This window comes from Monodon monoceros, unplaced genomic scaffold (assembly GCF_005190385.1).
Source record: "Monodon monoceros isolate NGI ecotype Baffin Bay Population unplaced genomic scaffold, NGI_Narwhal_1 Super_Scaffold_12, whole genome shotgun sequence".
Taxonomy (NCBI): Eukaryota; Metazoa; Chordata; class Mammalia; order Artiodactyla; family Monodontidae; genus Monodon; species Monodon monoceros.
The window spans coordinates 78,852,555-78,880,163 of NW_021703768.1; the positions used below are offsets into that span (position 1 = coordinate 78,852,555).

General features: G+C 39.9%; 1 protein-coding gene across 1 annotated transcript in view; it reads right to left on the reverse strand.

The window, feature by feature from the left end:
* Positions 1-1,208: 1,208 nt before the first annotated feature.
* The window catches only part of LIX1 (limb and CNS expressed 1), a 47,284-nt gene continuing 20,883 nt past the window's right edge, over positions 1,209-27,609 (reverse strand). The window contains exons 3-6 of the mRNA XM_029218393.1: positions 15,170-15,310; positions 11,547-11,642; positions 3,858-3,935; positions 1,209-2,117 (exon numbers count right to left, since the gene is read on the reverse strand). Coding sequence (XP_029074226.1) covers positions 1,830-2,117; positions 3,858-3,935; positions 11,547-11,642; positions 15,170-15,310 — 603 coding nt within the window. The 3' untranslated portion in view covers positions 1,209-1,829. The remainder of the gene's footprint in view (positions 2,118-3,857; positions 3,936-11,546; positions 11,643-15,169; positions 15,311-27,609) is intronic.

The following is a 27,609-nucleotide window of genomic DNA, read 5'->3' on the forward strand; positions in this document are numbered from 1 at the left end:
AAATGCAGTACAGATGTACCTACCTTTAATCACACCCAACAGGGGAAGTTGTGGCTTTTCTGAAATGATAACGAGTAATGACTTTATGAAAAAATTACTTTAAGTAGGAAGTAATTTAATTTTAAAATTTATTCAAATTATAAATATTAATTCTAATTCCTATTTGGAAATTTCTTCTAGGTGACGCTTAGCCTCATTATGGGGAGAAATGTGATTTTTTTTGTTAAAACAATATTTTAAATAAAATTTATCTAATATTATATAGCATTACTTTTTTAAGACATTTGAGTAGGGCAGATATATAGCTAAATTTTCCCCTGATGTGAAAAATATGATGTATGAAGTTAATTTTTTATTAACAAGGTTAATTCCAAAATATATGCTCAGTATATAGTACTCAGTATACAGTTTTATGGGGATTCAAGGAGTGACAATTAGCACTGTAGATATTTAGATATGAAGCTAAACTCACATTTTTGTAAACTTTAATGTAATTATAATGGTTTTAGCTTTCATGAAACTTGATGTGCATTTGCGTAAACAAGAAGAAAAAGAAACCTTATTTAAAATTGAGAAAACTGTTTTCTTAAATTTGAATTATTGGAGTAAATGCAAGATAATCCTTTCCATGTTAAAAATAGGGAAATACTTGTAAGTGTTTAAAATTGACACTGCTGCCATTCTTAAATCTGAGTGACCAGGAACCATCTAAAAATTGGTTTGTATTTGCTTTTGGTTTTCTAATCTGTTGATTGATCCGAGCCATTTTGAAAAAGAGATGGCAATGTTTTATCCCTTCTTTAAAGAAGATTCCAGTAATTTAAACTGAAAAATGACACTATGTTTGAGCTACTGGTGGCTTAAGTTCTTGAACAATAACAAAGACAGCTAATAATTCCTTTGCTCTAATGCATGAGAAACAAATCAAATGTGAACATAAGCATTGTTAAATGCTAATGATTTTTCAAAATGTTTTAACCTTTGAAATGACAGTAACTTTCTCCATTATAGATATATGACAGAAGTGGCAGAAATAAAAATGAATCAATTAATCTTATTTGCAGATTAAAAATGAATATGACTGATTGCAGGACTCATAAAAATTGGATATTAATTCTTCTTGAGGAATACAAGTGAGGGTAATATCCTGGGTGATATTTATCCCCATATGGAAGAGTGGATTGAAAAAAAATTTTATTACTATGACATTTTAAGCCACATTACACTTATATAGTATTTTCATACTATTACCAGTTCAAAATCTTTGATAGTGGGATGTCCAGATAAAATCCTCACTGAAGTTTTGGATTACACCTAGTAGAGTGTAAGTGAACTTGTAGCTTACAAAGCTTAGGAAGAAACTCTGACCCCTGTATATTTTTTAAAAGAATCCATATTGTTTATTTAATCCCAAGTATTTTTAAATTGCTATCATGCTACTTTCCCCAGTCCTGGCTGGTGTTCTTTTCGGGGATGCTTCATTGACCCATTCTTTTAAACAACATATATAATCTAGCAAGGCACATGTCAACAAGGCTTCAGGTTAAAGCCAGGCCTGGAAAATATTTTTCAAGCAATCCTGTCTCCATCCTTTCAGTCTGAGGTGGAACTATCGAGAGTGTGATGGGAAAATTGCATTGAGTGACATGGTGGGTCCTATAAGGGTCCTCCTACTCTGAGATTCTATGAATGGAATGGGTGGGGAGAATTAGTACAGCCTTCAGGCAGCATCTATAGCTGCTAAAGCCTCTGATGACCTCCTTCTATTAGCTTCCTAATGTTACAGTCCGGCCTCTGCCCGCCTTGGGGGCAGCTGGGACCTGGCCTTGTTAGTGATAGCTGCAAAGGGCTGTGAGGCTCAACTGATCATCACTGGGTGAGGAAGTGTCAGGATCACTGTAGATCTGAGTCAGGGCTAAACTCAGGATTTCTTTCTTTTCTTTGTAAAAACGTAGTTCTTGTCCTGCTTTCCTGGCTTCCTCCAACTCCCTCAGGGCCATTCGTAGCTCTTGGGAGAGAATTCCTGGTGACTCCCGCTCCTTCATGATCCAGTCCAGGGCCATGTGGCTGCGCATCTTTTCATCTAGGGAATACTGGGAATAGTAGGAGATGACTTCCTGGGAGCCAAGAAACAAAGTCCAGAGTGTCAGTAAAGAGCAACAAAGGTACCTGGGCTCATGGCCTTCTGATGCCTTCTTTCCTGTGCCTCCACTACTCCCAACACACCCCCAGGGGTTCTACCAATAACCAAACCTCTCTGATGTTCACAAACCGAAGCCAAATCTCAGGACATACCTCTTAAAGGAAATACAGGGCTAAGCTGGTACACATAGTAGGGTCACTCCAGGTTGAATCAAAACACTACCACCAGGAATGACCCAATAATGTTCACAGAACAGAGCTCTGACCTTGCTAGAAAATATGTCTTCCTTTGAAAATGCATTCCTATAACAATTGGTATGAACATTATCTCATTCACTGAACTCTTCTGCTCAGCATTATCTCCTTTGGCAAGATAAAAAGGGAAACAATTATATGGAAGGATTCGGACAGAACTGGGTTTGGTCACACCCATTGCAGAAAGCAGGGAGCTTTGAATCAGACAAGACTTAGACACCAAGAGAATCAACTTCCTAACTGCTATGTTGTTAGCATAAGGAAGATGACAGACTGAATGGCTCACAGAAACTATGGGAAGAACTTTAAAAATGTATTATGGAATATAGGTATTATCATCATTGATATCATAATGGTACCTTCATGTACGTTGTCTCTCACTTTCTCCAAATAATTAAAAATTTGTCACTGTCAATTCTCATGTTGAAAATTTGCGAATACATTGTAACATCATGTATAAGTTTGATGGATGCACTTTAACAAGATCTTGTGGAGTGGATGCATTGTTTACTTTTATTTTCAAGAACATATGGTATTTATTTATGACCTTAACAAATTAAAAACAATCATGGAAAAGTGTTTATAACCAACCCGGCATATTTCAAAGGCTTTTTATTAAATCAAAGGAAAAGAAAAAAACAGCCAAAGCCATTGTCAGCTACTCATTTCTTTTCCATATTTGACATTTTGAAAGCCAGGCTTTCTAAGCAAAGAACAACTAAAAACTCCTGGGGCTGCAGTGCATGGAAAACTCTTACATCCACCCTCATATTGCTGACTAGTAAAGGCTCTGTTTCTCATACAAATTCCTGTTAGCAAACTCTCAAAACAAACTACCATCTTCGAAGTCTAATGGGGTAAAGGAAGAATAAATCTTGAGGGACAGTAGGTGAGAACCATTAAGTACATGGGAGAGGGGGTTGTCTTTGCTACTAAAAGAAGGGAGAAGGGTGCTTTTTATAGGTAGCAAAGAAATAGTGAGACCCTGTCTCTGAAAAATAAAGAAGAAACTTCCAAACCAAAAAATGGGAGCGACTGAAATACCAGGTTGTCCACCTTTGCAATCATTTCTGTTGTCCCTTAAGGACATTTGGTGGGGATGAGAAAAATCCTCCTGCTACACAACCGACTCTACCTGTTCTCAGTGAGGAGGTTCAGAAGCAGTGCAGACTCACATTTCTTTCTGCCTTGAAGAGTGGGAGAGGGCACACATTCAGCAGGCAGGACAGGTGCATAGAGTAGATTCAGTATTTGACTTATAAACTAAGTCTGTCTTAATGATCCCTTCATTCTGGCATTCAGTACAGGTATCTAAATCAGGCCTATGCCCAGCCAACATTCTTCTTAGTGTGCATTTTTGGTCAGTCCCTGATGCAACTGGACTGATACATATCCTGGAAGATGACAAGCCATCTGCTCAGTCCATACAACGCAAACCTGTTTTTACTGGAAAATCTCACCTGTCGGGAACACTTTGTTTCACGAAGGGCTTTTAGGCTTCCATTCCAGTGCAATAGTTGGAAAATGGTCATAAGCTCCTATAAAACCCAAATACCTGTCATTAGTCTCAAAGCAGAAATGTGAAGGAAAGTGCCTCAGTGATTGCTGAGCAGGGCATAACTCTGATCCCCAACTATATTTGGGAAATAGAATATACAGTACTGTCAGAACACTTTGAGACTTTTCAAATACCACAGTCCTAGGCTTTCGGAGCATTTTTCCTTCCCTCCCTTGCTATTTGGCACAAATTATTAAATAATTGACAAATACCTTTCAACATTAAAAATACATATGCTCTAACAATTATACACCAAAGAAATTATGTAAATATACCAGCACATCTTATAATAATGTACAGGCAAGGCTATTCATTGCATCACTTTTTAAAATTGCCCAAGACTGGGAATATTTTAAATGTTCATTTTTAAAGGAATGGTTAAATAAAATAGCATCCTAAAGTGTAGCAGCATATGGCACCCCCAAATACACCACTTGGGTATATTGATTATTTTGAGCTGTAAATACTTTAAAAACTGCAAAGAGGCTTTCTCTGAACTCCCCTTATCTGCCTAAAGATAGATCCTCCAATAGGAACACAATTGTCATAAATCCCCTCCCCAGGAGTTGCATCAACCAGGGAAGATTGACTCTTGTCACAGAAGTAGAAACTAAAGTCCATTCCACACCCAGACAAACTTTGTCACAAACTATCATAGCTCCCATCTATTCTTCTGAGGGCCCATTCATCTTTCTTAAAGATTATTTAAGGCCTGAGAGGCCTATATCCCCTCTCTCCTTTCCCAATTAAGATGGTATTCAATCCTGAATTCTAAGCCACCTTGTGGAGGTACTCATTTTTCCCTGGGTACCTCTCACATATACATGAAGTGTACTTCTGTTTTTCTCTTCTTCATCTGTCTTTTATTACAGGGGCCTCAGCTAAGAACTCAGAAGGGCAGAAGGAAAATGATTCTTCCTCCTTACAACACATTCATCCTACCAGATATGCTGCAATCACAAAGCATGAGAAGGCTCTCTAGTTCTAATATAAAGAGTCTCTATGAGGTGTTGTTAAGTTAAAAGCAAAGTGTCCAACATGTACACTGTGTGCTACTATTTGATTAAAAAGAATAGGAGATGCCTATAAATATTTGCTTATAAACGCCTAGAAGAGTTCTGGCAAGATACAAAAGAATCTGGTAACATGAGTTGCCTCTGGGGAGAAAAAAGGAGGGAGACCTTTCTCTGACATTCTTTGCACCTTTTGAATCATGCGACAATATTACGTATTAAGGAAAACAATTTAAATATATTGGACAAACATATAATGGACAAACTACAGAAATTGTGAAAAGCCCCTAAGTTTATAAATTCAGTCAAGAAAATGCCTTAAAATATGGACAATAAGGTTGAACTGACATTAAAACTCACCCATAGTTTTCACATTCAATGGCTAGGGCTGAGCACAGCATTAAGCCCTTCTATCAGCATCATCCTTTCCCTGCATGATACCCAGGGCAAGCTAATGTGTATCCAACATACTGAAGATTTTATTTTCCTAATCGTATTAGGATTCGCAGTCTTCCATTGAAGTTACCTGCTTTTTTTTTTTTTCTTTTTTGACCAGAGAAACAACTACTGTGGATTAGTAGTACAAACCACAACTACATAATTGTTAGAAAATAACAATACAATTAAGGAACTTCCTGGTCATGAAGCTAGTTATGGAAACTTAACATTTAGACAGATGTCTTCTGCCCATTCAAAAAAAGTGGACTTCTATTGTCTTTACGTCTGCTTGCTCTGGAAAACGCTTTCACTGTGAAAATCAGGAGACACAAAGTCACTCTGAGATTCCAGTTATCTTAAAATTATCAGGTAAAATTTAAAGTGATAAGATCATCAGAAAAAATAGCACTATTCTCACGTCTAAAACTGCCATTAGAATGTAATGCTTTTCTTCTTTTCAGTTTGGGATAGAGTTTGGGATTTTGTGTATGTACTACTGCACAGTAAGCACCCCAAGAACCCACAGAGACCTTAGTAAAAGCAAAACCATATGTTTCCATTAATTAAAATATGACATGGACACCAGCTGAGCTATGCCTCCTGCCCCAAACACTGACCCCACCATCTGCCCAGGGTCCTAGGTCCAGTGTCTGGGTAACCCACCCCTCTTATGCTAATTTGGAAAAGTGAGAGTGGTTTGTTCCATAACCAAATCTTGCCTAATCTGGATCTCACCACTATGCTTCTTATCAAAGTAACCCCATTGGGGCTTCCCTGGTGGCGCAGTGGTTGAGAGTCTGCCTACCGATGCAGGGTACACGGGATCGTGCCCCGGTCCGGGAAGATCCCGCATGCCGCGGACCGGCTGGACCAGTGAGCCATGGCCGCTGAGCCTGCGCGTCCGGAGCCTGTGCTCTGCAACGGGAGAGGCCGCAGCAGTGAGAGGCCCGTGTACCGCAAAAAAAAAAAAAAAAAAAAAAGTAACCCCAGTAACTGAGGAAGATAAATTTGTGCTGCCCTTCTTATCGTACCCTCAAGCCTACTCAGTGAATGCTTTGCAGCCATAAAAATGAATAGGAATGCGCTTTTGTTCTGATATGGAATAGTCTCTACCGTGTTACAGGAGGGACAGTATTTACAAATAAGACATTTTGTCTTATGTTTTATCTTAAGACTCCACTTAAATTTTGTATTCTATTGTTTGCACATTTTTTTAAAAGAAGAAAATAAACACGACTCCACTCCTTTCCCCACCCTGCAATCTTCATGTAAAGCTGACAACCCAGAAAGATATACTAAGTTTATTCTGTGGCTTCCAATAGCCCTCTTGGCATTGTCCTTGCATCCTTGTGGCCCAGTTTGAGAAACAACCTATTGCCAACAGAGCTCTTAATTCCATCCTCTGACGATTGTTGCCTTAGTAATATATTTTTCTTCCGATGTCCTCTCAGCTCTTATTCTTATCTGTGCACTAAGCCCCCCATCCAGATAAATTTCTTTCATGCCACTCAGCAGTTCTCCTAAGACTTCAGAACCCACAATTCTGTGAACAGAACCAGAAATCTTTCCCATGTGCCTTGGCAACCTACATCTCTCAAAAACTTCCCCACAGAGACCTGAACTGTTTCTGCCTGCAAGAAGAGAATCATCCTCCTCCTTATTCCCCAAATTTCTATTCTATCACCAAGCAGTTTTTCCCTCTGCAGTAATACAACTGCCTCTTCTTCATTGTTGCCCTTGTTCCTAAAATCCCCCAGGAAAGATAACCTTCTGTCTGCCTTCTTACCTTATGTCCTGATCTAGTTCTTGCTCTCCTCTCTGGAGATATGACTCTCACCATCGTCATATAAAGTATATTGAAATATTTCCACATTCTTCCTGTCCCACCTCTTTATTTCCCCTCAAATGACCAAGTTCACTATCTTCAGATCTTCCTGAAGCTGTATGAGTCCTGGGCTCAACCCCAGGAAATCCTTGTGTGCCTCACATTGATTCCATTGGAAATCCTTGCATTATGGCAGAGTGGCAAGGAGAGGGTAGCCAGGGACTTCTGTGAGGATTCGTTTCATCGTTTCACCATGACTCTTCACTGTCTGGTCTTCACAGCCTCATTTTCTACCTGTCGAAGCCCTATCACTTTGAAGGAAGTCTGTTTGGTGATCTACATGTCCTGCTCCTTCCTCACTGAAGTCTGTACTGTGTTTGTTACTTGGGCTGACCTAGAAGCCTGGGTCAACTGGGTGGGCTGACAGATAAACAAGAAGCTGGCCTAGAGGTAGGGCTGGGACTAGGGTGAGGTGAGTCAAGCAAGATTTAAGGTACGTTGTACAAGTTCAGGGTCTTTTATTTAAAATTCTGTCTTTATTTAAAATTTGGATGTTTTGTTTGTTATGAAGTTTTGCACATTTGAGTTTTTAAAATACTGCATTATAATATTAGTTGCCTTGATTACTGAATTTTTTGACGCTCCTTTAAATTTTGTACCCGAGTTCAATGCCTAACTCTTCTTACCCTAGTCTGGGCCCTTCTGGGGATTTGTCTCAGGGACAAGGCTGGCTTCATGAGCTTGTGATCTGTGCAGGCACAGAGGCTCTGAGCTTGGTTTAGTGCTCCGTAGTCTTGAAATTCTTAGTAATTTTTGAATAAAAGGCCCTGAACTTTCATTCTGCACTGGCCCCAAAAATTATGTAGCCAGTCCCCTTCAGCAAAGTAAATTTAAAATCGAGTGGTGAATCAAGCCCTGCGTTTTCTTTCTCTCCAAGGAAATTGCAGTTGTAGCTTTCATTCTATAGCTTTTCTGGTTCATTTTGTCATTCATTAAATTTAAACCAACAACAACTGGGCTGTGTCCTCACAGTGCTTCCTAGTGTTGCCTCCTATGAGAAACAATGTTTGGCCTCCCAGCTACTCCCCGGGGAGAAAATGTACACTGCTTCTCTCTGGAACTCTGTCTGGGAGACTGGCTTGGTTCTGTGATTCATCAGAAATAAGAAAAACAAACAGTGTAAATGGAGAACTTGAAAAACAGGTGGGCACAATCTCCCCACCCAAGTGAATAGATTTAAGAGGAAATTTGTTTATGGGATGAGGTTTTAAAAGGCGACCTGGAGAATTTAGCAAAGATGTAAATAAACAACTCATCTTTGGACTGCATTAGGCTTCAGAATAAATATATCAACCAGCTTCAGTCAAAGTCTGCCTTGAATCTGACCTTGACAAGACCCAGTGGCCATCCCAGCCCCCAAACATCAGGCAGTTTTCTCTATGGTGAGGGGCAAGGCTACCTTAAACAGGCATCCCAGCCTCCCTCCCACGAAGTGAAGGTAAGCAGAAGCATATATCATGTTTCCTCTGAGCGCTGCCTCCTTGATGGCCCCCCTTAAAGCCTGCAGGCAGGCAGGAGACACCAGTCTTGTTTTTATACGGTACAGTCATCCATAGCTAGATACAAACACACATCTATTACCCACCAGGGGTACTGAATTGCTGTGTTGACTGCAAACAGCCCAGGTCTGTGGTCAATTCCCATTATGTGCAGAAACAAGCTGATGCATTTAACCCAGGCCACCAAGGAATGTGTAGGAACCCAGCAGGCAACCTGGAGCTGGCGGAAGGAAGAGGGATGTGCTTCATGGCCCTCCTCCTGGGTTGCCAGAATCCCTACTGGGAGGAGGGAGTTTGGATTTTTCCTGCCCTCACATCTTCCGCTTCCTTTGTCCCTCATCCAGCACCCAGCCTCCATTTTGAGAATTTATGAAGCATTTCCACAGTATGATTCAAATTATTATTTCATGTATTTAAATACCTTACTACACAGACCACACAGGAAACATGCAGCCCGTAGCAAGGCAATTAAAGTATTACTAAAAGATGGTTGAGTACAGCCTTTCATAGTACTTGGACAGAATTTTAAGAATTTTTTAAAAAAAAATCTTGCCTTCCCTATATTTGGCAGACTAACCCACTGTGTTAAAAAATCATTCTTGATTTTTCTGAAAATAGCTACTAAATCCTATACAAGCTATTATGTACTGGGCCAGGCAACATTCATTGTATAATAAAAGAAGTACAATATTCTTCTGTCAGGGTCAAGGGGGGAGGAATGAACATAAATGAGATTCTTCCTTGGGGAATCACCATGCTAAATGTTTTATAAATGTCATATTATATACGCCCCACAAAAAGCCTACACAATGGGTATCATGATGCTTATTTTGTAGATAGGAAAACTGAGTCTCAGAACGGTTAAGCTCACAGGTGGCAAGTGGTAGCACAGGCTTTACATGTAGGTCTGTATGGTTTTTTAAAGTTTGTGTCCCTTCTCTTGTGTCACGCTCTTTCCTTTTATTTTTTTTCTCTGTTTGACTTTAGATTGTTATGGAAGATTAAAAAAAAAAAAACCCTTGACAGTTCCACTGTTTTATTCTATAGCAAGGGCCCTGAAACATTTAATGCAGGGGAGCTACCTTGTCCTCATGTAAAGCCTTTAGGTTAAATAAAGTTGTCAAGGGAATCCATCTGGTAGCCTCTGGCATTTCAAATGAAGCAGTCCTTCTTCAGAAATATATATAATAACAGTTGTCAGCTTTCACTGAGCATTAACCATATGCCAGGAACTGTTCTGGACTTTCTATGTGGTTCCATTTAGTCTTCACAATAGCACAGGGAGGTAGCACCACTACTATTATTGCTACTGTTATTCTTCCTGATTTACGTACAAACGAGGAAACAGATTTAGAGATGAGCAGGTGAGCCCACTCCCAAGCCTGGGCTCAGAACCACTGAGCTGCTGCATCCCCCTGTCTACACCAGAAGGTGAGCTTCAGGGTCTCTTCCAAACAAAGACAAACAACATCAAAGGTCAGGGAGACCACAACCGCTTAAGGAGAAACCTGGATGACTGAGATCTTCCTAGGGCAGGGTGAAGAAAGAGTATTTTGTGTCAATCAAATGAGAGAGTGATGAGGAAAATTACTGGTTTTTAAAAATGGGCAGGTGGGACATATCCACCTGAGAAGTGGCTATGCCATTGCAGTCAGGAAAAGAGTTTAAAAGGTACCAAAGATGGTATTTGGAAGGTGGTGGCTTCAGCTGTAACACCACTGTAAATTATACCATGATGAACATTTGTGTCCATAAAACTTTATATTCTGACTGCTTCTTGGAATCTAACCTAAAAAAAATAGAAATCTTGGCGGGTAAAGTCTCCTCATTATAACATTGCATATTGATTCCTACTGGCATTGATGTATATATGGATGGTCAACTGTATTCGTGTTTAATTTTTTAGAGAGTGCACTTTTCATTCTCAATAACTTCTGAAGTTTTGTCTGCCCAGTCCAATATAGGATAATAGGAGTGTGGATTGAGAAATCAGACTGCCTGGGTCTGAACCCTGGCTGTGCCATTTGCTAAGCTGTATGACACACTTCCTTCAATGAAGACATGGAGATAAGAAATACATGTTTATTGTGAGGGTTAAATTATGGTAAGATCTGTTAAATGCTTAGCACAGTGCCAAAGTAAGCATCCAATGAGCATTAGCTATTATTATTCTTATTGCTATTAATATAATTATTTAATTTGCAAATAACAGGTAATATAGTTCCTCAGCTCTATTATTGCTTGTCAGCAGTGGAATGAAAAGGGTTACAGGTTGCTAAATGTTTTGATTTAGTTAACAATAGGAGATGGCAGTCTTGTTTAACAGAAATACCATAACTGAGGGGAAAATTGTTTAATATACATTGCAGGCACCTTCATCCATGCCTTCTGAAAATTAAGAACCAAATGGTCACAACCAACACTTCAAACTGTTTGATTTGGTTTAAGGGGGAGCTTTATACTGAAAAGCTGGTAAAAGGTTAATAGGGTCATAAGACTGTAATGTTCCCCGCCTGTTTCTTAGCTTGTCTTTTACTTTTAAGAAAGCAAAGATTGTGCCTCTTTGCTTTTTTGTTTTAGCCTCCTGAGGTGCGGCTAAAAGGGAGCACAGTGCTGGATTCTAGCAGGGTTAAATTAAAATGACCAAAACAGAAAAAGAGTAGATTATTGGGACGGGGGCTGTTAGTGATGAGTGGCATTCCCCCAGGCTTCTGGGGGTTGTGTAGCAAAACAAATATGTGGAAGGAAGCAGGTACCTGAAATTCCAGCATGGTCTTCCCCATGTTTGACTCCAGCATGTAGTGGTAGGCTCCAATGCTGGTGCTGGGGTCGTCCGCGTCATCCAAAGTGCCCTTGGGAAGTAAGCAGAAAAGGAAAATATCATGGGTTTTTTCTCCTCTTCTTTGGGTGGTCATGAATTAATTCTGTGGCCTCACAGTGAGCCTTCTATTGTCCTAACCCTTCAGGGGTGCATCCTACAGCACTACAACCGTCTCCAGTTGATTTGGCATAAAATCCTTACTCTCACCATCACTTGTAGTTAAGAGGATTTTGTAATCAACTTGAATCTAGCTTTTGATTAGAATGTTAACTGATTATATACTCAAAAAGAAGAATTATCCCAAAGCAGAAATTCCTGTATCTCTCCACAGAGTTTTTGTTTGTGGTGGCATTAATGTTTGAGCAGTTGCTCTCCAAGGCTGCTTTCATCCATTATCGAAATCTTGAAATGCTGACTTGCTCTGTAAGATTCCAGTGATCACCAAGCAAATTATGTAACTAACAGGGAAAAAAATCTCCAGTTGTATGGACCATTCATATTTTACCACCATGATTCTTTTTTTTTTTTTTTTTTGTGGTACGTGGGCCTCTCACTGCCACGGCCCCTCCCCTTGCGGAGCACAGGCCTCGGACGCGCAGGCCCAGCGGCCATGGCCCACGGGCCCAGCCGTTCCGCGGCATGTGGGATCCTCCTGGACCGGGGCACAAACCCGCGTCCCCTGCATCAGCAGGCAGACTCCCAACCACTGCGCCACCAGGGAAGCCCACCCCCATGATTTTTAATGGGAGCTTTTCATAATATGCTGGTGTTCGGCCTGGAGACATGGATTTTGGTTTATAGTTTTCACTTTTGGACCACTTAATCTTTAGGAAACAAGGTGGGTGGGTGATGGGAAGAAATGAAATTCCCTTTCAATTTGGTTAGGGGGAGTGGCATTAAAAAAGCTGACATGAACTCAGGAATGGCATTGGCACCTGCGCTTCGATATCCCATGGCCTTGGATTCCTGGGAAGGTGGGCAACGGCTTTGTGAGACTGAACAAACAACTGCCCGCATCAGATAGCAGCAAATTTATAGCTTTTGAATGCAATAACATTAACACACTACTGCTGAAATATTTATGTTGGCTTTTTAAATATCCCAGAGGAAATCCATCCAGAAGCCTGCAAACCATATATATTCTCCTTCCTTAGAAATTTCCATGAAAAAATGATAAATTACATTTACACTGAGGGCACCTCCCTGCTCCTGAGTAAATTCCACACATATAAATCAGGCATCATTTTCCTAACTTCTCTTCCTCAAAGGCACTTGAAATTTACAGGGCAGGAAAATAAAGGCTTCCTTTCATCCTCAGAGCAGATATAGACCAGAGCTCCCTGAGGTCTCTCTGCCAGGACAACCACTCTCAGTCCCCACCTCTCCCCTTATCTCTCTTCTGCATGATAAGAGCATTTATGAGGGGGAAAAGCAGCAAAAAGGTCACAGCTAGTGTGATAATGTCACCTTCATTATCAGTAGCTTCTCCAGAATGACAGAACGTTTATAGTCAGATTAAGGGAATCAGAGAATGAAAATCTCAGATGGCGTTGATCCATGCTAAAGGCGAAGCTAGGATGTGGCTAATCCCTTTGGTAATGCCAAGTTTCTGCACTTGAAGGACACACAGGGCGACACCTGCCCCAGTTGAGACCCAAGGTTTCCTCCATGGTTAAAATGGTTTATAATTTGGAGGTACGAGGATCAAAAGCACCAAAAATTCATGGGGCAAATCATCTACTGTACTCCTAGACTGCCGAAAAAATGTCCTATCTAAATTTCTAAGACAGAGCTTTTGGCTCTCAAAGCTCTTTGTATTTAATTACAGCCATTACAGAGATTTCCAAAGCTCTCTGAAAAAAGTAGTTGATATTAAGCATGATAATTCTAACAGCTAACAAATATTGGGCATACGGCTTTTCCCATATCGAAGCAGTCTGTTTCCTTAAAAACATAGATTGAAGGACCTCACACTGGCTGGGGAATTGGCACTTTTAATAAGCACTTCAGATAATTTTTATGATTCGTCAAGTTTGGGGAAAATTGAGCTTCTTTATCTCTAGGTTAAAGCAGTATTCAATGGCATGCGTTCTCAGGCCCTAAAAGAATCTATGGTCCTCAAACAGCAAACATTCAAATAAACAAATCAAGGTGGATCAAATTATCCACCTTGATTTAAATCTTGATTAATTGTGATTAATCCAGGGAGGCTAAAGAATATTACTGAGACATGGATAGGGAACCAGTTCCAATATCATGATTTCCAGTCCAAGTGTTCTTTCTGCTGAAAATTAATGATTTAATGGGTTAAAAATAAAACCTGCACAATTCTTTTTTTTTTAAATTAATTTATTTTTGGCTGCGTTGGGTCTTCGTTGCTGCACGTGGGCTTTCTCTAGTTGCGGGGAGCGGAGGGCTACTCTTCATTGCAGTGCGCAGGCTTCTCATTGTGGTGGCTTCTCTTGTTGCAGAGCACGGGCTCTAGGCACGGGGGCTTCAGTAGTTGTGGCACGTGGGCTCAGTAGTTGTGGTGCGCGGGCTCAGTAGTTGTGGCGCACGGGCTTAGTTGCTCTGTGGCATGTGGGATTTTCCCGGGCCAGGGATTGAGCCCGTGTCCCCAGCATTGGCAGGTGGATTCTTAACCACTGTGCCACCAGGGAAGCCCAAAACCTGCACAATTCTTTTTTTTTTTTTTACATCTTTATTGGAGTATTGCTTTACAATGGTGTGTTAGTTTCTGCTTTATAACAAAGTGAATCAGTTATACATATACATATGTTCCCATATCTCTTCCCTCTTGCGTCTCCCTCCCTCCCACCCTCCCTATCCCACCCTTCTAGGGGGTCACAAAGCACCGAGCTGATCTCCCTGTGCTATGCGGCTGCTTCCCACTAGCTATCTATTTTACGTTTGGTAGTGTATATATGTCCATGCTACTCTCTCGCTTTGTCACAGCTTACCCTTCCCCCTCCCCATATCCTCAGGTCCATTCTCTAGTAGGTCTGTGTCTTTACTCCTGTCTTACCCCTAGGTTCTTCATGACATTTTTTTTTCTTAAATTCCATATATATGTGTTAGCATACGGTATTTGTCTTTCTCTTTCTGACTTACTTCACTCTGTATGACAGACTCTAGGTCCATCCACCTCATTACAAATAGCTCAATCTCGTTTCTTTTTATGGCTGAGTAATATTGCATTGTATATATGTGCCGCATCTTCTTTATCCATTCATCCGATGATGGGCACTTAGGTTGTTTCCATCTCCGGGCTATTGTAAATAGAGCTGCAATGAACATTTTGGTACATGACTCTTTTTGAATTATGGTTTTCTCAGGGTATATGCCCAGTAGTGGGATTGCTGGGTCATATGGTAGTTCTATTTGTAGTTTTTTAAGGAAACTCCATACCGTTCTCCATAGTGGCTGTACCAATTCACATTCCCACCAGCAGTACCTGCACAATTCTTAAAGAACTCGTTCACATTAGCATCTCCCAAGATTCAAATAGCTCCGTACTCTAAGTATAGCCAGCTTTTCCCTTCCCTGGTGGGTACTCACACTAGTGGAGGCAACTGCTTCCTGCACACTCTCCATAATGAATTCCTTGGTGATCCTGCGAGAGGGCAGCTCATTGAAGAGGGAGTTGATTAGGGCCACTTTAGCTGCATCGCGTCTGGCCTCAGCTCTACTTAAGCAGCACTTAAGAAGGGAAGGAGAAAAGGAGTCATTAAAGAATTCAGCATCTCACCATTTCGCCCCATCTCAATGGGTCTCTGGACATTTCTATTTATCTGTTTACTGTCTGCAGCTATTCCTCCATACCCATGGCTAATCCCCTGAAGATCATGCAGATTTTCTTTCAGCCCTAGAGCCCAGGCAAATGTCTTGGTTAGCCTTCAAATGTTTTTGTCTTATTTCACAGTCGTTGAATGTCTACTATGCACCAGATGCTTTCATACTCTGTTAATAAATAATAACAAAAAAAATAATGGCTACTATTCTGTGCTAGGTGATTACATTCATTATCAGGGCCTTCCTCAAATCCTTATTTCAGAGAGAAAAAAAGGAAGGAAGGAAGGAAAATGGGAGACACTTTTAACATAATAATTAAAAACACAGGTTCTGGAGTCAGACTCCTTGGGTTCAGATCCCAACTCTGGGACTTACTAGCTGAAAGACTGTGGACAAATTAGTCTTTCTGTGCCTCAATTGCCTCCTCTGTAAATGGGAATAATAGTAGTCCCTGTGTTACAGGGTTGAAGATAGGCTCAATTAGTTAATATAGAGAAAGAAGTGAGAATACCCAGCACACGGCCACACTCTATGAGAACATCTCAGGCTTATACTTTTTAACCTTCAGGTTAGGAGAGGTCAGGAGCTGCTGTCAAAATCTACTGTTTTTGCTTTTCCAGCATTTATTCCTCACCCTCCTTCTAATAATAGTCCCCTGATTTTCTTGAGGACCACCTTTTCTACCTTGCTCTCAATCCACACAGTTTGGGTGGGACAGGAAGTTTGGCTTTCCTGAAGTTAGGGGCCATAGGCAGCCTGTGATTAGTAACTCACACAAAAAAATTCATTTTTTCCCCAATTTAATACTGCTCTCCATCCTCTCAGCCTGGCCTTCCTGTGGCTCACATGGGTCTGCTCAATTTAACCTGATTCTTTTCTGTCCTCTCTGTCTCTTTTCTTACCAACTCCTCTTATTCAAGTTCTGGTTTGGTGTGGACCCTGGGTCCAGATAGAGGATGAAGCCCTATGAGAACTGCACTGCCCCTGGAGATCACACATGTTGGAGGACCCCAGGGTGTGATGGCTCTCTCCTACAGGCTCCTAGGAACTGTCTAATGTCCTAGATCTTACTCCAGGACTCCTAGTGGGAAACAAGCCCCAGGAAGAGAAGCCCAGGCCTGGGTCCTGGTCAACAGGATGGCCAGACACCCTTGCCTCTGCCATTCAGTGACTGTGAGACCTGGGCTGCTTGTTCTTTGGAGCTTATTTCCTCACTGGGCAAATGGGAAGGCTAGGCTCTCTGGTCTCCAAGGTGGCCACTGCCTAGAATGCAAGATTCTCAGAATCAGTAGTGCTTGGTTACATCAAAGAAGTGGGAAAGTACCAAAGATCCCACTTCATTTTGCAGTTTTGTGCCTCAAGGGCTTCATAGCACCACTGGGAAAAAGCCAAACCCTTCCAGTTTGCTTTTAGCACATTCCTGCCTCTACCTCACCTGCCCCATGCTGACCATCCCTGCACTGATCCAAGAACACTCCAAACTCATGCGCTCATGTCCTCCAGAGGCCGCCTCTCTTCTCCATCTCCACAGACCCAGTATGAGTCCCCTGAGGTCAGGCCCTGGCCCCCTCTGATATGCCCCCTGTGACCTCCCTAGAACAGTTGTGACTATTAGTGCAATGATCCTGTACGTGACTATGGATTACCTCTTCTTGCCCTTCCCCCAACCTCCAGGCCTGGGAAGTGCCCATTATATACTTCTTGAGCATCCTCCAGAGTGCTTACTCCCAGGGTCAGTTCTTGGAATGCTCCTGTATGGTTAGTACGTGGGCAAAGTAATGACAAGACTTCTGAAATGGTAGGAACACGACACCAAGGAGGAAGGAAAAAACATGTGTCAGGAGCCTAACAGAACAATTAAAGGCAGCTATTTTAACTTAAACAACACAAAGAGATTTCCAATATTTCCTTTAAATGAAGAATGGAGCTAAATTTATAAATATGTATGTGAAAGGTGGTTTGGGCTTTTTCTCCTTAGTGTTGAATGACAAGCTAGAAGGTTTTGGGGTAGCTTCAGGCAGCAGCGCCCTTCAAGACCTTTCTCAAGGTTTAGGCCACCTGCATTAAACCAGGGTTGGGGGGATCAGAGGCGTTAGGCAGATAGATTGTCTTTGCATTATGGACCTGGCTGGGAATTTACAGGACATTGAGTTCTGAGTCAGCAGTCTAACTGAAGCTTGGGTGCCACCTCTTCCAGGAAGCCTTCCCTGACCAGTCCCAACTGCAGGCTGGAAGGACCAGCATCCATAAGAGGCACACACCACACTATTGTGTAATTGTCTACTAGTGCTCTGCCCATTGACCCCAGACTGTGAGCAACTTAAGGGCAGAGTCTGTGACTTAATCATCTCTGCATCTTTGCACCTGCAACATAGTTTGTTGAATGAATAATTGAATGCAGCCTAGGAAATTCAAACACAGGTCACTAATGCGCCTGATAAAATATTCAAGAAATCCTCTTAAAGAAGAGAATTCAAGACATATACTTATTACTTTAAAAAGTCCCATTTCAATATATACTTTATAGTATTCATAACCCAGTAACATAAAAATATACTAATATGTGAATTTCAGAGGGCAAATTGGCCATTAAGTTCAGACACTCTGAGAGTACTATTTTTGCGTGTGTGTAGGATATGTTTATTATTCTTTGGAAAATCAGTTCCCTGTTAAAAAGCAAACGAAGTTTTTGCAAATATTACCTGACATCTGTAAAAGCAGCTCATTTTAACAGGAATTTGCTGTATGTAATCTATAATAATGCCATTGGGGTTTTAGAATTTAGAGAATTAGATTCAGATCTGGGCACTCTTAAGAAACTTTATATAACTTTCTATCTAAATAATAGCAATTTAAACCATCTTTCATAGAGAGAGACCCAGTAAACACTACTTACATAAAAGAAGCTATCTATTTTAAATAAGACCAGCTAAGTACTAGATCAAAGGCGCCACATACATTTACAACCAAATGGCACTGCTTCTGAGATCAAAGTGCTGCAGGGCTGAGAGAACAGAAAGAGCCTCTACCCAGAAAGCATGGAAGAGGACTATGAGACATAACCAATTTCGAGATTTTAAAGCAGACACATGTCTTTACTTATTTTATTGTTTCAATGTACAGGATCTTTGGTTAAAATGGGGGAGAAAGTGTACCAATTAATAAGTACATAAAATAAAATAAATTCTGAGCCATCAAAGGCTTTTCTTGCTATTGTTTTTTGCATTTCTGAAAGACAAGTACTTCAAAATGTCTATAATGTTAACCAGCCGCTTTCTTTTAAATTTTGGAGCTACAAATCCAAGCCAGTAAAGCTGTATATTTTTCTTTAGGGATCTTTTAATGGGAACTCTCAAACCATAAGGACCTGTACTTGGACAAGAAATTTAGCTAAAAGCAATCTACTTGGCAAATCTAAATCGGAGCGTGGATTCTGCTGTAAGAACAGGCATTATTAGAGTTACCATCCAACAGTGGAAAATGCTGCAAGAAAATAAAATATGGTAAGTGACAGGACGTTTTATTGATGTGTCCAAACTGGTCGTCAAAGACATCAGTTGGGGAGTGAATGAAGTATTATGTTATTTCAAAGCAACTTCCTGCTGGAATTAGACTTCCCAGGTTGTATGGTTTATTCTTGCTGTTTTTCAGCCAGACCCCAATCATAAATACAGATTTGTAAACCATGCCTTATCCGCTAACCATTCTTACTTGTTAATATAGAGAGACAACTTCTGTCCTTTGCACTTTGTGAAAGTACAGAGCTGGAATATTTAACAGTCAAGATTTTACTAAAGTCAGCTGTGGATTTCTTTGGTATGTGGAGCCACATGCTTTTCAAGTGGCTAGCAGACCCCACTCAGACATTTATCTTGAGGCTTGGATGCCTTTCATTTGCTGGTAGATTATAAAACACTATAATCATTTCAAAGCCTCTCAACTCTAAAATTAAAGCCAAAAAAAAAAAAAAGAGCATCTGTGGCATTGCTTAGGAAAACCATTTAAAGGTGGTGGTATCCAGCCTCTGAGATAACCCCCAGTGATCTCTGCCTCCTGGTATTCACACACTTGTGCAGTCCCCTCCCATACTGTACAGGTTTGGTGTGTGCAACCAATAGAATATGGCAGAAGCTAAGGTATGTCACTTTTTAAATTAGGTTATAAAAGACCTTGTGGCTTCCATCTTGGTCACAGTTGCTTTCTCTCTGGGAAGAGCCAGCTGGCATGTTCTGAGCAGTCCTACTGAAAGGCACACGTGGTAAGGAACTAACTAACACCTTCTGCCAACAGCCTTCTGAGTGTGATTGGAAGCTGATCCTCCAGATCTGATCAAGCCTTCAGATGACTCTAGCGCCAGCTGATGGCTTGACTGAAACCTCTGGGACACCCTGAGCCAGAACTACCCAACTAAGCTGCTTCTAGATTCCTGATCCTCAGAAACTGTGTGAGACAATGATAAGTTTTGCAGTAATTTGTTACCCAGACATAGATAGCTAATACAAAGGCTTTGCTCACATCAGGCAATTGGGAACTCCCTCAGCCCACCCTTGACGGAGAGCTCACTAACAGTCATCCTCATCGCTGACTCTATATGCTGGGTGCTGAGCTAAGCAGCTTATGTCAATTGTCACATTTAGTTATTACCACAATCCTATGAAGTTGCTTTTGTTGTTATCCTTATTCCACCCACAAGAAAAACAGAAGTTACATATCCTAAGGTCATACAACTTAAAAAGTTACCAAAACAAGATTAAACCCCATGTCTGTCTGACTTGAAAGCCCAGATTTTTAACCACGATGCTAGTCTGCAACAGAAAGATTAAACCAAGAATGATTTGTGGGTCAGTAGGCTGTCCTGAAATAAAATAGTGGCTAATCCATTTTTTAGGATGTACGGAAATTCTTAAATTAATTGAAATAAAATTTTGGTAGCCACGTACATGTTGTAAACATAGAAATGCCTAGTAAGATACTAGTTTTATTGTTAATTATTGATAACAATAAAAATTGAAATTATTATAAGTGTGTTACTGTTCACAGAAACATTTTCTAGCCAGGATGACACAATTTATACTCTGAACAGTAACTGTCCTGGTAGTCCTCATTTTATTGATAGTTTGTCCCTTGCTTTGTATTAGAACATGTGTTGAGTGACTGTTTCTGAACACTAAGATTTTTCTGTCCATACATCCCAACTACAGTGTTTTCTTTACGAAAGCATGTGGAAAGAAATCAATATAAGTGACCTTTCTCCATCTAAAACAAACAAGAGACTTCTTAGAATTTTTTATACTTGCATTTTAAAGACATCAAGAAAAATAAAGGTCTGCAGATCCTAAATGTATAAAACTGAGTTAGGTACACTTTATTCTGTGTCTACCAATGGTAGCGGAGGAGTTGAAAAGTGCTCTGTAAGGAGCAAGGTTTTTGGAATAAGACCCGTCATGTATTATACATTTGACAGATTTTATCCACATGCAAACTCAAAGCTGAAGATGCCATCCTCCCTGGGGCCAAGGGCAGGTCAGTGTTATTTAGGTGGCATTTGATCAATCGCCCATGGGACCCAAGGGGCTCTCCCAAGCTGGGACTTTGCAGGTGGCAAAACCAAATAAACTGACTCTGTGCGAGGTGAGAATTCTTGCCCAGATCCTTTAGGCTGTCAAGTCTGTCATTCAGGCGGTTGGGAGTGTTTTGCTTTTGTGACTCAGAGTGCAAGTCTCAGCAATTGACTTGCAGAGTTTGTGTGTAAGACCTGCCAGCTCTGGTCAGTGTCACCAACACCTCAGTTTCATCCTGACAGCAAGCCATCAGCACAAAGAATGCCACAAACCAGGCCCTGATACTAATTGTCCCCTTTTCAATTCTTTAAGACCTTGACTGCCCTGGTCTAAGCATGAACATTTGCGTGTGTTCCAATTTATCTATTCGTAGATATATTAGCATTTTTTTCCCTTCCAGACGGTGATGTGAAAAAGGGCAACCGTTGAGACTCAGTCACCCAAGTTAATATCGCGTCTCTTTCTCTGTAGGTCAGGCTGGCTGCAAATACATTGGGAACAATTTGGAGCTCTGTGTGTGCTGGGAATGGGGGTCTTTGCTAGGTATGGGGGAGGGGACTGGTCTGGGAGAAAACTCACCAGTTCCTGTCAACTGAAAGAAACGTTTCATGCACATGGTGGGTCAGAATGTTATTTTTATAATACAAACCACCTGGCCTCCTCCTCGTTTACCTCTGCCACAAATGCTATTCTACACACATACCTAGACCAAGGTCCCTGGTAACTATTACAAAACCATGTTGTTTTGCTCCTTGAGGTTTTTTTCTTTTCCCTTTTTTCTTTTCTTCTTATTCTTTTTTCAACTTAAGGTGAAGACAAGATGAATTGATCAGGGCTCAAAGTTTTGGTTTATTTTTATAGTTGCTTTGATGTAAAAGGACTTGGCTCTGGCGCGGAGAGGGATGGGGGGGTAGGGTGGGGAAACTTTCTTCCTCATTCAGCAGCTTGTGAGACAGTGAGCATCCTCCTAAATCAACTGAGGCTGGGGGACTCCCCTGGAGATTGTCCCAAGTCTATTTACCAGGGAGACTTTTCCTAAGCATTCCTTTCACTATATGCTGCTGTTCTATTTGAAACAACAATATGTGAATATCTCTATTCACTTTGCTTGATTAAAAAAAGTAAAGTTAGCAAAGGGTTCTGGAGAATAACTAGGTCTCATTAAAACAATATGCACTTCCAGTTTCACGGGCAAGCCTTGAAAGCCTGATCATTAGCTGACATATGACTTTCAAATGGGAAGGGGTTATAACTAACCTTCCTATCTTTGAGTCTCATTAGTTGCAAAACAGGATGCTTTCCTGTGGAGATTTCTACCAGGAAATACCTCCTTTAGAAGTTAAGTTACATTGCATAGCATGTTGTGCATCTGCATCAAGGTATACAACTCTAGAGACAGAGAAGAGGTCATGGTTGATTTCAAACAGTAATAGTTGGCATTAAAACAGCATTAGTGCAAGGCAGTAGTCTCAATTTTATGGCAGGAACTAAATCTCTCTTTGGAGCATGGAATGTTAAGACTAGACCTTATTTAATAATCGGTAAAAAAGAGAGCATTACAATTCCATTTAGCCAAGTCTATGAATTAATCAAATTTTCTCTTAGTCCTTCTCTCTCGGGAAAAACTTAATTTTATAAACTTACTCTATTGTGATTTAAATATACTTTTAATTCCCTGGACTTTGAGAAGAAGAATCATGCAACGCATGAAAGTATAAAACATGTGTTTTATATCTGATAATAAAGGTGAAGTGTGCTTACTGCCTTAAAAGTGACTAAAACAAAACCCTATCCTTTTAGGTAGTATGTACCTTGGAAAAGTAGTTTTTCCAGGTGTCTTCACAGGCAAAGGCTTTGGTTTGAAAACCAAGTGGCATAAAAATGGAAGGTCTTTCAGAGACAGAGCTTTGGAAGAAACTCATCTGCTCTGAGTGTTCCCTCTCATACCTCCCAACTGTGTGACCCTGATACACAATGCTAAATACTGGTTGGAAATGAAAAAAAAAAAGAAATCAATCAACAGCTTGCCTCTGGAAATATTAAACATCTCAATTTCACACAGCACCTGGCATGATACAAACAGCCTAAGTACCTGACCCCAGTGTTTACCACCTGTTTTTCTGTAAAGCAATTTTAACAATAACAAAATACGTGAAAAAAAGTATGACATCTCATTGAATGAGTGTTCTACACTTCAAATAAATCGAGCTATCACATCAATGTTTTAGCTAGGTGATACATTTTTTATTCAATCATAACTTTTGCACATAAATAATCACATGGTGTAGTACCACACTCAAAGAAGTTTTACTTTTTATTCCAAATAAGAGTAAAATACATTAATCCAAATCATTCTAGCAGACTATATAGAAGACCACATCACTGGCTTGAAAACAAACTTGAATCACAGAGCTTTTAATCAAAATATAAAATAAGAGAAAATACTCAATTAAGTTCCCCCTTTTGGATTTGGAAACAAAAACAGCTGCTGAAACAATGAGTGGCTTTCCTTCTGAGTTCATCAAGAGGGGAGCCAAACGTTGATCTGATGGCCCTTGTGTTGCCCTTATTGTAAAAAATGGAAATTACTGCAAGTTTTCATGGTCATGATATGGGGCTAGGGAAGGATTAACTGCCGAGACAAAAATGGCATAGAGAAAATACACCCAAGCTGCATGAATTTCCACTTAATGCCTTAGAAGATAGTTTCTTTTACAAAAGACACAATAAGCACTAATGTGTTTCAGTATAACTTTCTAAAAGACAAATAATTTTATAACAGTAGATCATTTTATTTATTGTTTAGAAATTCAAAAATGAATCATATTTTCACTTCTCTTTTTCTATACTGAAGTAGTTTGCGAAGGCACAGTTAAAAGGCAGGGTTATGGCTGCTTTCTTTCCCTCTGGCTCTCTGTTTTTTTTGGGTTGTGGCGTCAAAACTAACTGAAAATTCTTTAATTAGTCTTCTTGGACACAAGCCTCCCATTTACTTCAGTGGGAGGTTTCTTTGCATAAAACCGGTGGTTTGTGTCCACCAGAGCCTTTTGACTGCTTTCCTTTGATTAATCAGAAAACTAAAGCTCAGTCTGAGTACCACTTTTCTAAAGAATGAATGAGCATAATCTCTTACAGCTTTCATGAACCAGAAGGATTAATCTGGCAGTCCAGTCCCATACTCCACTTCAAGTATTTTCAATTACTTGGCACCGTTGGAGGTGACGTCCACGGCTCAGTAAGAAGGCTACTGCTGGCATAATGGTTTCTCCATGTCCCAGCACATGGTCTTGGCATTAATAATCCATCATGAAATGATTTGCAATGCACAAGGGTGACATTTGATTACGTGAAAGGCATTGCAGGAATGAGCATGTAGGTTCTTAAGGCCAACTGCTGGCAAAAATATGATAAAATGTTATATGGTAAAAATAACATTTAGACGGTTTAGTTGAAACCACTGAAGACAGTTTCTGAACTGACCATGAAAAGTGTAAGGACATTGCTTTAGGAGAAATTTTCTTTCTTTTTTTTTTCCTTCCTGGTTTTCCTTTCTCAAATCACATTTTGGGGAGCCAAATAGGTTAAGATTTGGCAGCCAATCACCCAAACACATTTTCAAAACATATTTGATTCAGGAAATTCTGGATCTTTTAAAGCAAGGATGTTAACAATCCTCCTGAGAACCTTAAAATATGATGATTTAAACATAAGGAAAAGGAAACCCTGAAATGATCAGAGAAATCACCAAGAGGCTTACCTGCTGAAGAGTTCAGCTTTTTAAATTTTGTTTTCTATTTTTTAGAGACTATAAGGAGGATGGTAAATTTACTACATACGGGAAGTCTTATCATTTGGAGTAGAAATTTATGAGACAATAGGGAAATTCATAGTTCTCAAGGAAGCAAAAACAAAAACATTAGAATTTCTTAGACTCATATCCTCTAGATCTATTTACTGATCTGTCAAAAGCATTATATTCTAAGTACATTATAATGAATGTAGTTATTACATATGAACAAACATACTGCATGGGTGTGTATGGCCAAATGTTGGTTATTCGAGATCATGGGTATAGGGTGGAGGGAAAGTTATTTTGCATAAATGAAATTCAGAGAGAATTAGAAGGTTTTTTTAAATCAATAGTTTCAAATTAATCCACTTTCAAAACTTTAATCACAGATATGAACACAATAATATCAGCTGATTTTAATGTTACTGATTTTTCCTTCCTAGCCCACCATCTTGCAGAGTGAGGTGAAATACCTTAGTTGATATATTATGTTGTATGTAATAGTATATATTGTTTTGTATATCTGTCAATAGTGATTATATTTTTTTAAAAAGGACATATATAAACTTCATTGATTCTTCGGATTTGTTATTCATCATTTAGCTATTCATTCAACAACATTTATTAGGCACTTACTATATGCAAAGCCCAGTACTTGGCATCTTAGGGATATAAGGATACAGACTCTGTCCCTGAGGCCCTTACATTTTATTATAGGGACAGAACATGCACATAAGTAGCTGTAGCATAAGGTAAAAAACATTAAATACTAGAAGAGAAGCAGAGATAACTAACTGCACTGGAAAATCAGAAGAGGTAAAGATTTTTAGTGGGGAGCTTCAGGGAAAATTCATGGAAAATGTGATATCTAAGTGAAGTCCTGGAAGATAGTCAGGGTTTAGACATGAAGAGAAGGTGGCAACAGCACTTCATGAGTAGGTCATAGTATGAGTGTGGAGTGGCTGGAAGAGGTCAAGGCCTGGATGAGGGACAGTCAGGCTGAAGCACTGAGTGTCAGAAAAGAATTCAGGAGATAAAGCTGGGAAAGTTGGGGCTAGTTGTAAAGTCCTTATTGCCAGAATAAGGAATTCAAACTTTAATAAGAAGGTAAAATACTAGGGAGCCATTGGAGCCATTTTTTTTTTTTTTTTAATTTTTATTTTGAAATAACTTTAGACTTATAGAAGAATTGCAAAGATAACAGAGTTCCCAGAAAAAAGTCAATATTATGTACGTTTTTATGCTTTTTTAATAGTTCATGTAGTATTTTTATATCACACTCCTATGATTACATCCCCTTTCTCATGCTGAGAGTAGTGTAGGTTTTTTATTCTTTTTTCTTACTCACAAATGTCTTTCTTGTTTATCTTTTCAAATATATAGTTTTTCATTTTTTTGACCAGGTTTGCCAGTTTTTGCCCAATTTCATATCAGCTCCCCCATAGCTATCCTACATATAAATCAAATCTACCTTAAAACAAAACAAAACAAAACCCCAAAAAACAGTGAGATCAATGCACAGAAGTCCCTTGATCCATCTTTTAAACAGAATGCTGTCCCTAAGTCTCATACAGCCACAGAGCTGTGTGACTTTTTGTCATGATCCTGCTTGGAATACGGTGGGCCATTTCAATATGAAAATTTGTGCTTTCCTTTAACTCAAAGAAAATTGCTTCTGTTACTTATTTCTTCCCCTTATTTCCTTTGTCTCTTTCTAGAACTCTTATTAGATTAATGTTTACCTCCAGGATTTATCCCCATGTCTCCTGTCCTCTTTTTCCATCTCTTTGTCTTTTTGCTCTAAGTTCTAGAAAATTTACTATTCATTTTTTACTTTGTTATCCTTTACTAATTTGGCTGTGATCTATGTCTATTCATCTGTTTACTCATTTTTTATTTGTTCTAATTATTGTTCTAATTTGGCAATCACACTTTAAATTTCCTGTTCCCTGCTTGCTTCTTTTTTCTTAGCTGTTTTAGGGATACTTACCTTTCCACAATTTTCTGAAGATAATTATTGTAATACTCTTTTACATACTCTGCTGCTTAAATTATTTCTGTTTTTTGGTTGCTTGCCTTGGTCTTTTTAAAAGTTTTTTCTTTTGGATTTCTTCACATGTTTGGTGATCTTTAGTCCATTGACATTCATGGACAGAAAAAAAAGAACAAAACAGATTCATTTAGGTGGCTGGCAAAACCTTGCTCTGTGGCTGAGCAGCTCTGTTTTCCTAGGAGGCCTCCCCTGAATGGGAAGTCTGATGGGAGCTCTCTATGAGTAGGCAGACTTCACCTTGAACGCTTGATGATGGACCTGCAGACTCATGTGGATTAGGGAATCCTTTCCTCATTTGCTGCCTTTCCTCCCCCTCCCTTGCTCCCCATCCATGTCTAAGTGTCTAGGGTTCCATCAAGTTCTGTTCTAAGGCTTCTAGAGCCATTTTCAAATCATCCTCATCAGGCAGTTCACTTTCATTAGTCAGAGGTAAAAATCCACTGTTGACCACTGCTCAGGGTAGAAGGCAAGACCTCACTGGCTGGCGGTGTCAGAAGTTTTGAAAGCAGTTCTTTAAAATTACCCCAGGCTACTGTCAGAGTAAGCTTTCTGAAACACATTTGAATATATCATGCTCCTGCTCAGAATCTTTCAGGGATTTTGATTTTATATAGAATAAAACCTGTTCTTCTTTGCAAAGCATGAACACCCCTTATAGTTTGATATGAGTGCCTACCATCATCTCCTACTGTTTCCCTGTCACAGACACACTTAGGATCCCCAAATTCTGAAAGTTCTTGTGGTTTTCTCTTGTTCCATGCCTCTGTACACACTGTTCCCTATGCTGAGAATGTTATCTCTT